The 12529-nt window shown below is 33.0% G+C and overlaps 1 protein-coding gene across 1 annotated transcript in view; it reads left to right on the top strand.

The window, feature by feature from the left end:
• Positions 1-12529, top strand: part of LOC106720813 (AF4/FMR2 family member 3) — an 85102-nt gene that overhangs the window by 53009 nt on the left and 19564 nt on the right. The window contains exons 6-9 of the mRNA XM_045683531.1: positions 158-235; positions 608-655; positions 1155-1250; positions 2500-2557. Of these exons, the coding sequence (XP_045539487.1) occupies positions 158-235; positions 608-655; positions 1155-1250; positions 2500-2557 (280 nt within the window). The remainder of the gene's footprint in view (positions 1-157; positions 236-607; positions 656-1154; positions 1251-2499; positions 2558-12529) is intronic.

Raw genomic sequence — 12529 nt, 5'->3', positions numbered from 1 at the left:
TAGACAAAGAATATGGGAACAAAATATAATTATTAAGGCAATAAAATCATCTTGTATATATTAAAGCTGACACATAGAACTACAAATAAAATGAGTAGTACTAGTTTCAGTTACGGTATGCTCATAGGTGTGTTGTACAGGGTGTATCTTGTTACAGAGCGAAAGCCTGAGTTCCACGAGCGCGCCCGCTCACCGCCCTCCCCCGCTGCGGATATCCAATGGCTTCCAACCACCGGTGAGCCTCGCCTTACATACATACATACTCATACAAACATACGACATATACGACATTCCAATAAACTGAACTCCTATTGACATACCGTACATGTTGCCCCTCTGTCCAAGTTAATCTATAGACGGAGAATCATACATGTCTCTGTTTTATAGTTAATCTATGTATTTTTACAATCGTATTTGGTTTGACTTTAAAAAGTTTGAGGTTATATTTCAAAGTTATAATAGTTTCAAGTCTTTTTAACTTTTATTTGAGAAATAAATGAAGGAGTCTTGTGATAGAATATTAAATATAAAAGTATATTTAGTTCGTTTCGTATTTGAATTGAAATTAAATAAAGTATTTTTATAAAAGACTTTTTTTCTTTTGCAGAGTTCAAGTATCGATAGCAGTCAATTGCCAATAGAAAGTATTTTAAAGGTAAGATTTATTTTACATACTATATTTTTCAATGGTCATTTAATCATGAATTTTTTGCAAAAATAATCAGAGCGAACAAAGAGACGCCTATACTATTCCACAAAATTTACAGTTTTGTGAAACACTTTAACCGAACACAAGAAACTATTAATTTGTTGTAACTATTAAGATTTGTTTTTTAGCACAGTAATTTCAATAAATTTCTTGATTTGTATATAAGAAATAGAAGAATATTATATTGTAATTTTATTAAATTTCTTACGCCATCTGTTAGAAAATTTTAAATCAATAAATTTTGTTTAATACTCCAAATTAAGAATCGAAACATTAAAAGAAAATAAAATATTAAACAAATTATGACATGAAAAGCTTTGCGAGCCTTCTTAAAGGTAAAAACAGGGGTGGTTTGCTAGTAATTAAATGAGCTATGTAATTGACAAAGAAAATTGTAGTACGCTAAGCAAGTAAAAATAGAAAACAATTGTTTTTTTTTTAATAGGAGATGAAGTCATTGCCTACCCCATTGTCTGTGATAGCGGCCACGCCGAGGAAAGAGCTCGATAATAAGTTCATCTTCAACCCCTACACTAATAAGGTAAGATTTTTTAACAAATTTAAACTTTGGAATTCTTTTTTTTTTGTTTTTTCAAGACATAATAGTAGTAAATATATTATAGTTTTATTTTCTCTAAGTAATATTTCTATTGTTTTTATTTTTATTTCTTATCACTGTTCGTGTGCACCCTACCGATTTGGTTTACTTAGCTTAATTTCTACCCAAAGGTTGTCTGGCAGAGATCGCTGCTTAGCGATAAGACCGCCTTTTGTGAAAATCCTGTTGTACTTTCTTTTTTTGTAACTCCATGATAGTGCACAATAAAGTATATTTGTATTTGTATTGTATTTGTAAATATAATATAAAGTGAAAATGTATGATTTAATATTTTGCAAATTTAAAATGATTTTCACTTTTGACATTTCTATTTGTATAAGTACCATTGTATTAAGATGTTTCTTCATTTTCTGTCAAAACATGAGATATAGAAACTGTTGCAGACATTCTAAAGTATTCTAGATAGTAGTTTTTTCGAGCTGCTATAATATTTGCAACTTTAATATTTTTAGCATGAGCATTTGTATTATTTCGTTTGCAAAGAATATCTTGAAATGCACAATTTCTATTGTTGTAAAATTTCACTTCTTGACTCCGGCGCGACGAAGAATGTTGAATGGATAAAATACTTTATAGTTTACGAGAATATTAAATATGTTTTCTACAGAAAATTGTATTCAAATGTTTGTATCAATTGTATTTTATGAATATCTTTAACCTTTTAAAAAACTATTTAATTTTTTTAATTAATAAATCATCTTGAAGTTGATAAATAATTGTTATGTTTCCAAAAGCAAGACATAGGTTTATAAAATTGAATTCGTTTATTGGTTATTTAAGCCGTCCCTTAGTGTAAATTTCTCGTAATAAATCCACACTTAGAGTCTCTATTAATCTAAACTCAAATAGGGCTATAAATTAACCTTGTAAATAATAGGAATATCAAATTAAAACATACATGTATATGTTGGCAACCCCAACACATATATGGCAATTTTGTTCCTTTTATATCATTCGTTCATTCTTTCTTCCTTTCTGTGTGTGTATTGATTAACACAATTTTCCTTCATTGTGAAACTAAGTCGGCCGTTTTATTTTCCTGTAACTCGGCATCATCAGGCGAGAGCGGCGTAATACAAATACCTATGTTTAACAAATGGTCCTTCGAGCCGGATTATGTGGAGTTAAAGGAAATTGAGACTGTTGTTGAGTCGTTTTAATTTAATTTTAGGTGCAAGAGAACCCTCAGCTCGCGAACAACGATCTCAAAACACCTGTAACTAAGTCTGGTAAGTTATAGTAATAAGTTGTACACTTTTATAAGTTCAACATTTTACTACAACTGTACAAAATTATGATTTTATTTCGTCATACTCCGCCGTTATCAGTATTTCTTTTCACTAAGATTCATAAAACACAAGACAAAAAATGCAATTTTTCATATTGAAATCGTGCTTTTACTGAACAATGTTTCTAAAACTTAATTCAATTTAGAACAGTTTTATTTTTAGAAAAGATTCCATGAACGGATGGAAAATTTGTAAATTGACATTACTCAAGTAGCTGAAAAGTTTCAACAACGACGAGTTTAGGGTTTCCCGCCCCTCGTTGAAATAAAACGTGAACAATTGTGGAAATACGTATTGCAAATGCTTTGAAACTTAAAAGATTTTCCTCTGTTAGTCAAAAATAGAATGACCTTTTAACAGAAGTAATTACGTAACGAATTTACGTAAACAAAATTGTGAGATCGATTTTTGGAAAAATATTTGGATTTTCTTTCAGTACAGAACACTTTCGACATTAATTTTTACCACAATGTTGCATCAACGGTGTTATCTTACTTCTTACTAATATTATAAATGCGAATGTTTAGATGGATGGATGTTTGTTTGAAGGTATCTCTACAAAAGCTCAACGGATCTTGATTAAATTTGGCACAGATGTAGAACATAGTCTGGAAGAACACATAGGCTACTTATAAAGTTTTTTTTTAATTCCGCGTGGACGGAGTCACGAGTGACAGCTAGTAATACAAATAAAAGTAATATTATCTTGTCATAAAAAAAGTTCTACTAATGTATAAATAAATGAAAGATTTATAACTTTTTAAAAACGTTTTTAATTGTGGTAGCTTGTTGGAGCTATCGAAGCTGAATACATTTCACGAATTTCTCTACAAAAATATAATGAATTCCGCCCCGTTAGGGCCGACTGGCACTAGCCAAATAAAAAACATAAATGAAATATTAAGGGGACGATGTAGTAGTAGTAGTAGTAGTAGTAGGGGCTCAGTTCTCCGCAACTCCACGACAAGCGCGTATTTTGCGTGAAGGCAGGCTGTGGGTTACTCCAGCCAGCCCAGCTCACCAAAGAACCCCAGCAATCCCTTAATGTTGCTGGTGATCTCTGGCGGCGACCTCGGCGAACCGAGGTATCTGTCCCTGTAGTCGGACACTGCCGGGCAGTGTTGTATAACGTGCAATGCTGTTTCTTCTTCCTCCATGCACGCCCTGCATAAAGGACTGTCTGTGATACCTAAGTTAAAAAGGTGTTTGTTAAAGTGGCCGTGACCTGTCAGAGCAGCTACAGCTATTCTGAGCTGTGGCTTACTTAATTTAAGTAGCGTGTTTGAGATTCGCTTATTAATTTCCGGCAGAACTTCTTTGGTCTGCCTGCATTCACTAATGCAATCCCAAAGCGCGCTGTGCTGGTCGTGGCTTCTGCTTGTTACCTGCGACCTTAAGTATAAGGGGACGATTAAATGTATCGGGCTCACAGATCGCCGAACAGCGCCACCTGTCGACGACGCGCGAAAATAAATATTTTTTATAAATAAAACAAAACAAACTTTGAATACATTTGGCGTCGAGCGAGCATACTTTATAAAGGCGACTTTTTTAATAGGCTCTTTGTAATTGTGAGCACATATTTGGACGTTTATAGTCTAAATGTGTTTTTAATTTTGTTTTATAGTAACTCTATGTTTTTTAATGAGTAATTAAGTCTTATTATAGTAGTTTAATTAAAACAATGGTTACATGAATATTTCGCATAGAAAACTGACGAACATATTTGTGAATTTATCCTTATCCGTAGCAAATATCGCCTCGGCAAGGACATCGTAGCGCCCCCAGATGCGCTTGTTTATCCCATAAAATACAAAATCTTACATTTGATATTTTTAACAGTAATAAATGTCGACAGAATACACAATACTACCTGTTACGAACAGATTAATTAAGGCGTTTTTAATTGAAAAAGTTTTGCATTGGACATCCGCAGCGGCGGCGCGGCTCGCTACGATGGACACGTAAAGTCGACCGGCGAATACTTCGCAACCTCACTGAATAATAATGAACGCCGAATGTTGCGACTCGACTCGTTTTATGACTTGCAACTTTATGTAGATATACAGTGTTATGAATAATGTAAGTGAGATTAATTATTGTATAGGGTTTTTGGATTTAAATCTTACGTGTTCCTCAAGATTAAACTCATCAGAATTTGTAAGACAAAAATTTAGCAGTCCATATGTTGAACATCTAGTTTTCAATTTAATTTGGTAGGCAGCTCTGTATAGTTATAACTCTATATTCTCTATATACTGTAAGATAATCACGTTTTTAAGTAAGTTAAAGAATTAAATTTGAAAAAGAAGTTATTGTCTAATGCTGACTACATTAATAAAAATTTCAATGCTCACCTCGGCATGGGTACTATTGCGCCCTCAGATATTTCTGTTTCTGAGCTTTATACTAAGTAAAGATATCACAGTTTGAAAACTCTACCGTATTTTTGTATTTTGACAGTGACAAACAGAGTCATGCACCACAATACGGTTTTCGCCGTGTGATTTTTTTTTTGTTCAATTTTAATAGCTACGTTGAATAGCTTTTACGCTGGCTTTCGTAAATTGCAACATACCTGGCAAAGCTAGCGCGTCAGTAAAAAAACAGAGAGCACAGATTAAAAAGCGCTAGCCGTCAGAGCCTGTGGTTTCTGAATTATATAATACTCTGTGAGTAACAAGTCTGTCTCTAACAATATATGCTATTTTGATTTGCTTACCAAAATGTCTGCAGATCCTTTGAATAATATTTGCCTTTTGGGATACCTAGGTTTCTGTCATAGTTGGAAATGTTTCTTCTAGTTTCACACTATAAAGTATCCGATGAGTTAAGAAGTAGAAAAATTTGACAGTCATTAGAATCGTCAATCTCTTACTTTACAAAATTAACTACCATATTGATTATAAATAAAAGAAATTAAAAAAAAAGTTATTTCAGTGTGTTTTAGCAAATACGTTTCAATAGTTGTGTAATAATGTTTGTACGTTCGTGATTTCCGTTAACTTTCCTCTTTATGTCAACTATCGAATGCCGATTGAAACGAAAAAAAAGAATCTTTCTCTGTCCCTGCGCCCGACACCGGCCATTTTACGTAAATTTCGTTCGTTTGCCGTCCGTTTGTCTAAGTTTTATTTTTCCATTTAGTCTGCAGAATTTTTAAAAGCTTTCATTGAGAGTGACTGTGATCTATTATTACATTGGACAACTGGACGATTTATTTCATACAGTTTTTGATTGTTTAAAGTTTAAACTATATTAGTTGCGAATTAAGTGATAAATTAATTAATAAATTTAATTTTAACCAAAAACAGTTAAGTTATTACTATTCTTTAATTATTTTATATGTTTACCTGATGAATGAATAAAAAATATTCCTTTTTCATGACCATCATCTTCTCCCTGACCTTATCCCACTCATTTTGGATCGGTACACAAGGTTTAATAAACCATAAAGTTTAAAAAAAAAATCCTTTTTAAAGTATGAATATAAAAGAAACTTCTTATCGCAGACAAACACGTACAGATACAATATAAAGTCCCGCTGCCTCTTTACCTAGCGCTCGTAATCCGTCACGCCCAAACTGAATTTACGAGTGCTGATCGTTCCCAGTAATCCAATCTCCAATGAATCCATCCCACACTCGGATACTCTTAATCCTATATCCATTTATATGGAAAATTTACTCCACATCTATTTAACAATAGACTAATGCTATTGTTTCCAAAATAGGCTTTTTGATTTTTGATTTTGATCAAATAGTTTTTCTGAATTAACATAGAAAAGTTGAAGAGTAGACAAAAAAGATAAAGTTGAATATTACCTAGTACCTTAATCGGTAATTGGATAATCGTTGGTTTCTGAGACAAAAATCCCTGCTTGAAACATATCGTCATCTCTCTTATCTTTGGACAATATGTTTTATTTTTTCTGTTACCAAAAGGTTTCTGAGACCAAAGTCCTTGTAAATGTTGGCTCAGAAACCAACGAGGAGGAAATGAAATCAATTAGACTAAAGATTAAACTTTTATTATAACAACGTATCGTATATGTAAAATTTAGCATATTATTTTTAAAAGAACCATCTTCGATCATCTGTTGGCACAAAACAACTTAACAACTAAACTAAACAAAGGACTTTAATGGATCGTTAACTTTTATTAGTCGTTTATATCGATATAGTTATCGATATTTCATAATAACAAAATGAATAATTAATTAATCGGTTATCTCCAGCACCGCCGGCGTTGTGGCATAATGACGCCGGTTAGAGCGCACCAAGTTTTGCTACCGACGAGAATTTCATTACAAGTCCCGCCCTGTTTATATTAACTAGCTTTAACCCTCAGTTTCACTCTCTGTATTAACTCCTAAATGACGTAACGTGATGTTGAATCCTTAATTAATAATCGAGCTGTGAAATGGTATAAAAATGATTTAAAACTAATTGATAGTTTCTAGTTTCCACTGCCAAAACACTCATGTAAAAAATATACCCGACCCTTTGAAAATCCTGAAATAACAATATTCTTTTCATATATGTATTATGATAACAAACGGACGGCGTACACGATTTGCCAGTAACATCTATTTTTAACGTAAAATATAAAAGAGAGTTCTATCGAAGATACAAGTAGAAAAGATATCAAAAAAGCCTCTTGCAATCTGGCAACGAGATACGCAACGGTTTCCACAATGCTCCAATATTTTCCGTTTAGATGAAGTAGCCGCAAGAACGCTACGGAAAGCAAACAAAAAACTTATTTTATTGCAATACAGAAAGCCTGTCCGTATGTAGCTTTGCCGGTTTTAAAACACGATACATATTACTTTACGAATAAGGTATTGTAACATTAAAACATAGAATGTGATTTATTTAATTACTATGTTAAAGTCTAATGTATTCGGCTTATTCAAATGTCAAAAATCTAAAAAATGAAAACAAAAAAATTCAATATTTTTATTCTAATGATAACCCTGTAACCTTGGATTATAAATAAGCTAGCTGTCGCCCGCGACTCCATCCGCGCTGCATTAAAAAAAAAAAAAAACAAATAAGTAGCCTATGTGTTCTTCCACATTATGTTCTACATCTGTGCCAAATTTTATCAAGATCCGTTGAGCCGTTCCAGAGTTACCTTCAAACAAATATCCATGCATACATCCAAACATTCGCATTTATAATATTAGTAAGATAGATAAGGGAACATACTCACGTGTAAGTTTATCTTCTAAACCAATACTAAACTATTCCAACCTAATATAGTATTACTTGGAAGGGTAAATTGTTTACAAATTATAGTACATCCAATAAACCTTTGTATCAATATCCAACGGTCTATTATGTTAGCGTGATGCGGACGTTGTTCACGACGGAACGTCTGGTATCCATTAACGGTTATGTATGGATCAATATAGGTTAGTAACAATCACAGCGATATGTAGCCAGCATTGGACGTGTGACGATGTTAAAGATCGCTAATTTAAATACAGACTATTATGTTATGTAGATGAATGATAACTAAAAACATAAGTGGATTTAATTGATTTTATCTTTTGCCTATTGCAAAATGATAATCACATTTTATTTATAGAACTCACTAAATTCAAAATTAAAAGCAAATAATTTTGTGTCCGATTACTGGGATATTCTTTTTTTTTTTTAATACCATCACAGTTTTTAAGATAACAAGATATATTATTACTTTATCTAGGCACTGTCACGTGGTAACCCTAAGTATTCTAACTGCGATAAATCTAGACTCGGGTATGGACATGACAGGCACTGAATATACTATATCTAATATGCTGATATACGCATGATTTATGTGAGAGTAAACACGTTTATAACTAGAGTTAAATAAATACATATATAATTTTAATTATCAGGGATTTTCGAGCCTTTACCATAAATTAAAGTATAGAATATTAATACGTTTCATGCCACTGTGTTTTTTTCGTTTCAAAACGAACTCTACTTGGTGGTATTGCACGTGTTAATTTGAAATGTTAAATATGAAACACAGAGCAATAGTGTTTGTATTAAAGCTTTTAAAGTGCTACTTGGATACAAAATTAGACATAAATACACATGTTAAACATAAATTGGTGTAAAATTAAGTTTACTTTAGTATTCAAGTCCCTAAGGCGTTTGTTAAACTCGTACAATATCCCGGCTAGAGTCCCGGAACGTCTGTGTTTAGGTTTCGCTTTGCACCGACCACGCCCTTTGGGCTTAAACTAAGTCATGCACTTTACTAGGTTACCCGGTTCAAACTTCAAGAAAATTTTCTTGCATTTTTCAAGGTTCCTATTGTATATACTGGTTTGTGTAGATTATATTACATTATTCCTAAGAAGTACATAAAGAGAAATATCTACGCCATCACGCGATTTAACTTTTTTTGTTCTGTTTATTATTGTCAGGAGAAGGTTCTTATGACAGAAAAAAATTAAAAAATTTAGATAAATGGATGGATGGATAATGATGTTTGTTTGAAGGTATCTCCAGAAAGGCTTAATGGATCTTAATGAAATTTGTCTGGAAATTAGTCTGGAAGAACATATAGGCTACATATTATTTTTTTTTAAATTCCGCGCAGATGAAGTCGCGGGCGATAGCTAGTCATTTTATAAATTAAAAGCCAATGGTTTTTTAAAGTTTTAACTTAAATATTATTTTTTACAGAGAAACTTTAAGATTCATTTTACTATTCTATTTTGTAGATTTCTAATGATTTTTTTCCATAAACATTAAATTACGATGTCACCGTCGTATGATAATTTTCATAATACGGCGACGTAAATCGATGCGTAATTTAAAACTGCAACGAATTTCCATCTAACGTTTCATCCGAGACTTGTTAAAAGAGATTCATCTCCCTCCTTAACTAAGACTTAATTTCCTACGTGATCTTAAAATTTAACTTGTGTTGATTCAATAAGACGCTCTTCCTCGACTCCTCTCAGTTAAGTTTTAATTAATGTATCTAGGAGGGTAAAGACACAGACATATTTGTGTTTATACGTGTTTAGTTGTTTTAAGTGGTTCTCCACTAACTAGATGTCGTTAAGTATCTCGTTAAATAGTTTTATTATTACTGCTGTTCTTTTTTCCTTAAGATTTGGTTAGTCTTTGTTTTCCCAGTGAAAGATACCTTTATGTCTTTATTTTACGATCGGATAGTTTGCACTTTTTTCACGATGTTTATAGATGGAAATGCTATTGTTTTTTCTAAGACTTCCTGTTATGCATTGATGGACTTATTTTGTTCTGTAAACATGTTTCAATATACGTACGGTTTGATTTTATAATGTTTAATTTAAAATATTTATCCAAATTAAATCCTAAGTAACATTTCTAACATGATAATGTCAAAAACACAATTCCATTTGTTTTAGATATTGGTAGAAATAGAAATACTATAAATTATTGTGGATTTTTTCCTCAACTGTAAAAGACAATCTTTTACACCTAACTCTGTCGATAATCCTGATTTGTATGGGCGATGGAGATTTGCATCGGGGCTTTTCAATCGCGACTAGTTGGATCTGAAATCGTGTCTCGATGTGGCAATTTAATCGCGCAACGCCATCTATTGAGCGGAGGTTGCTTCGGAGTCTCCTCCCTTACGCCCGCCCCCTACCACCCACTTACTACGTGTACTACGTAGTACGATAACGTAGATTCGTCTATATTGAGAGTAGACTGCAACCGCTATAATCTATTGACGCTTGCTAAAAGCTTATTGGTTGCAAGCGTATATCTGTGTTAAAATTTTAAAGGCTCGGATTTTTCTTTTACTTTATGCGTAAGTTTATTTTTAACACTTTTGGACTTCATCTATTTTTTCAATTTAATATTCTTAGTTTTCTCTTTTAGGTACATTTGCACTTATCATAGGTGTCTGAGACATGACATGAGACAAAATCCATGTATGAAATAGATTACAAGTTTTCAACAGAGATTTTGGTATCCGAAACCAACAATTAGTCAATAATTCGTTTTATAAGTAACGATATTCATGTTCCCAAACGCTTCTGTATACATACAAATTCTCTCAGTATTATAACAAAACGAACGTAATCAGCGTCCTTTGAATAGGGCGCCGGGATCTTTGGTCTCGAGACATTTTATTACTCTGCAAATTCACGAAGCGTTTTATAGGCTGTTCTTCGAAATAAATATTTTTCAATTATATGAATATTCAAAGCCATTATATATTCAAATCAATGTTTTAAATATCTCTATTATGACAAAATAGACATATGTATTTTACGCAGATGTTGCTTGTTTAACTGTGAGTTTACATTGTCGAAATACTTGTAAGAAAACGTTTTGTTATGTTTGTCTTTTTAAAGGGAATCATGAGGATGATAATATGTTTTTGTATGTAAACTTCGGCAGTGGAAACCTACGGTAAGAAATCTTTCTGTACAAAAACCCATATGATGCTGTTAGTGTAGTATGTAAAGGGTAATAACTCGTACCCCTCAAAAATATACTAAAATGAAAAGCCACATTTCTTTGAAAATAAACACATTAATTGAAACACTTTTAATTTTCTTTAAAGCAACTTGCTTCAAACGGACCCTTCAAAGGGTAGAAAGCTTGTAACAAACGTACAACTGCGCATCTCGTGTCTTAGGGAACAAAGCTGAGCTCGAGTGGGGCGCGGTTTGCAAAGGGTCTCGCCACTCGCTCTTTCTCCCTTCAGTTATATTTCCCTTTTCGTAGACATCTGCGAGGAAGTGTTTTGCATCGCATTAGCTGGCATCACACGAAGACAGTACTACAGAACAGTACTGCTAGTGTGCATATGCTGAGAAAGAATAGTACAAATTTTACAGCGAGTGTACGTTCAAATGCAGTACTGCATTGTCTACTACTCTGCCTCACTTTTAGTATTATTATTTAGTATTAAAAAAATAGTTTAAAACCACCATTTTATTTACACCTAGAACATAAATTACTGAATTAAATTATCTAAATATAAAAACAGTTTTTTCGACAAAATGACATAAAATGGTCTGCGATGTTATAAAAAAATGACAGTAATTTTATGAGGGTATGACATAGTCTGTGGGGTCTGTGTATCGAATGTCGGAGGTGTGGGGGGTTCGAATGCGGGCCGTAGCATTAGCATGCAGGGCACGTCGTCAACAACCGTAGGGGCCGCTCGTCACTACGTTACGAAGTCTTCCCGATGACATGTACTTACAGAACCATAGCTTTTATGGCACGTCTTATATTCAATACGATAAATGTGTTTCTGTAATCGATGAATATGTACTATTTATTCAGGGGTATTTTGAATACTAAAAAATGACAAACAAACGGTCACTTGATTTCGTTAAAATAGCGAAATAAGCACTGCCCTCTACACCGCACTCTACCAATATTTAGTAACATATCTTTGGAAAACAATAAAAATCTCGTTGATTGATAATTTCTTTACGTTTTTACTTGTGTGTTCACACAAATACAAAATTACCGCGGACATTATTAACGGTAATAATTTTATAGCAGCGCTTTTCTTTGTTCGAATTTTATAAAATTCGAGAGACAATTCACAAGGACGTCTGAGACGCCCGTAAGCGTTTCTTGCAATACGTCGTAACAGTCTTTTACAGTTAAATCAATGTGAATTATATTGCATTGAGATATGAATCAATTTTCTTCGTTTTCAGTTGTTTCTTAATTCATGACATTGACGCATTGGTGTGGTAGGAAAGTGAACTTAATTGTAGAAGTTTTAAGGTTTTATTTTATTTAAATTTGATCGGTTTGGTATTATGTAGACGAGATGCAGTCGCGTCTGAAAGCTAAAGGCGCACTTTCCGCTTCCGCGCTGGGAACAAATTTTTTTCTTTGTTGAAGTTTGTCGCTGTTCGGTGGTTTATTTCAGTGT

Source organism: Papilio machaon, chromosome 22, assembly GCF_912999745.1.
Source record: "Papilio machaon chromosome 22, ilPapMach1.1, whole genome shotgun sequence".
NCBI classification, from domain to species: domain Eukaryota; kingdom Metazoa; phylum Arthropoda; class Insecta; order Lepidoptera; family Papilionidae; genus Papilio; species Papilio machaon.
Note: the sequence above shows the minus strand (reverse complement) of the source record. Positions and strands in the feature narration are given on the sequence as shown.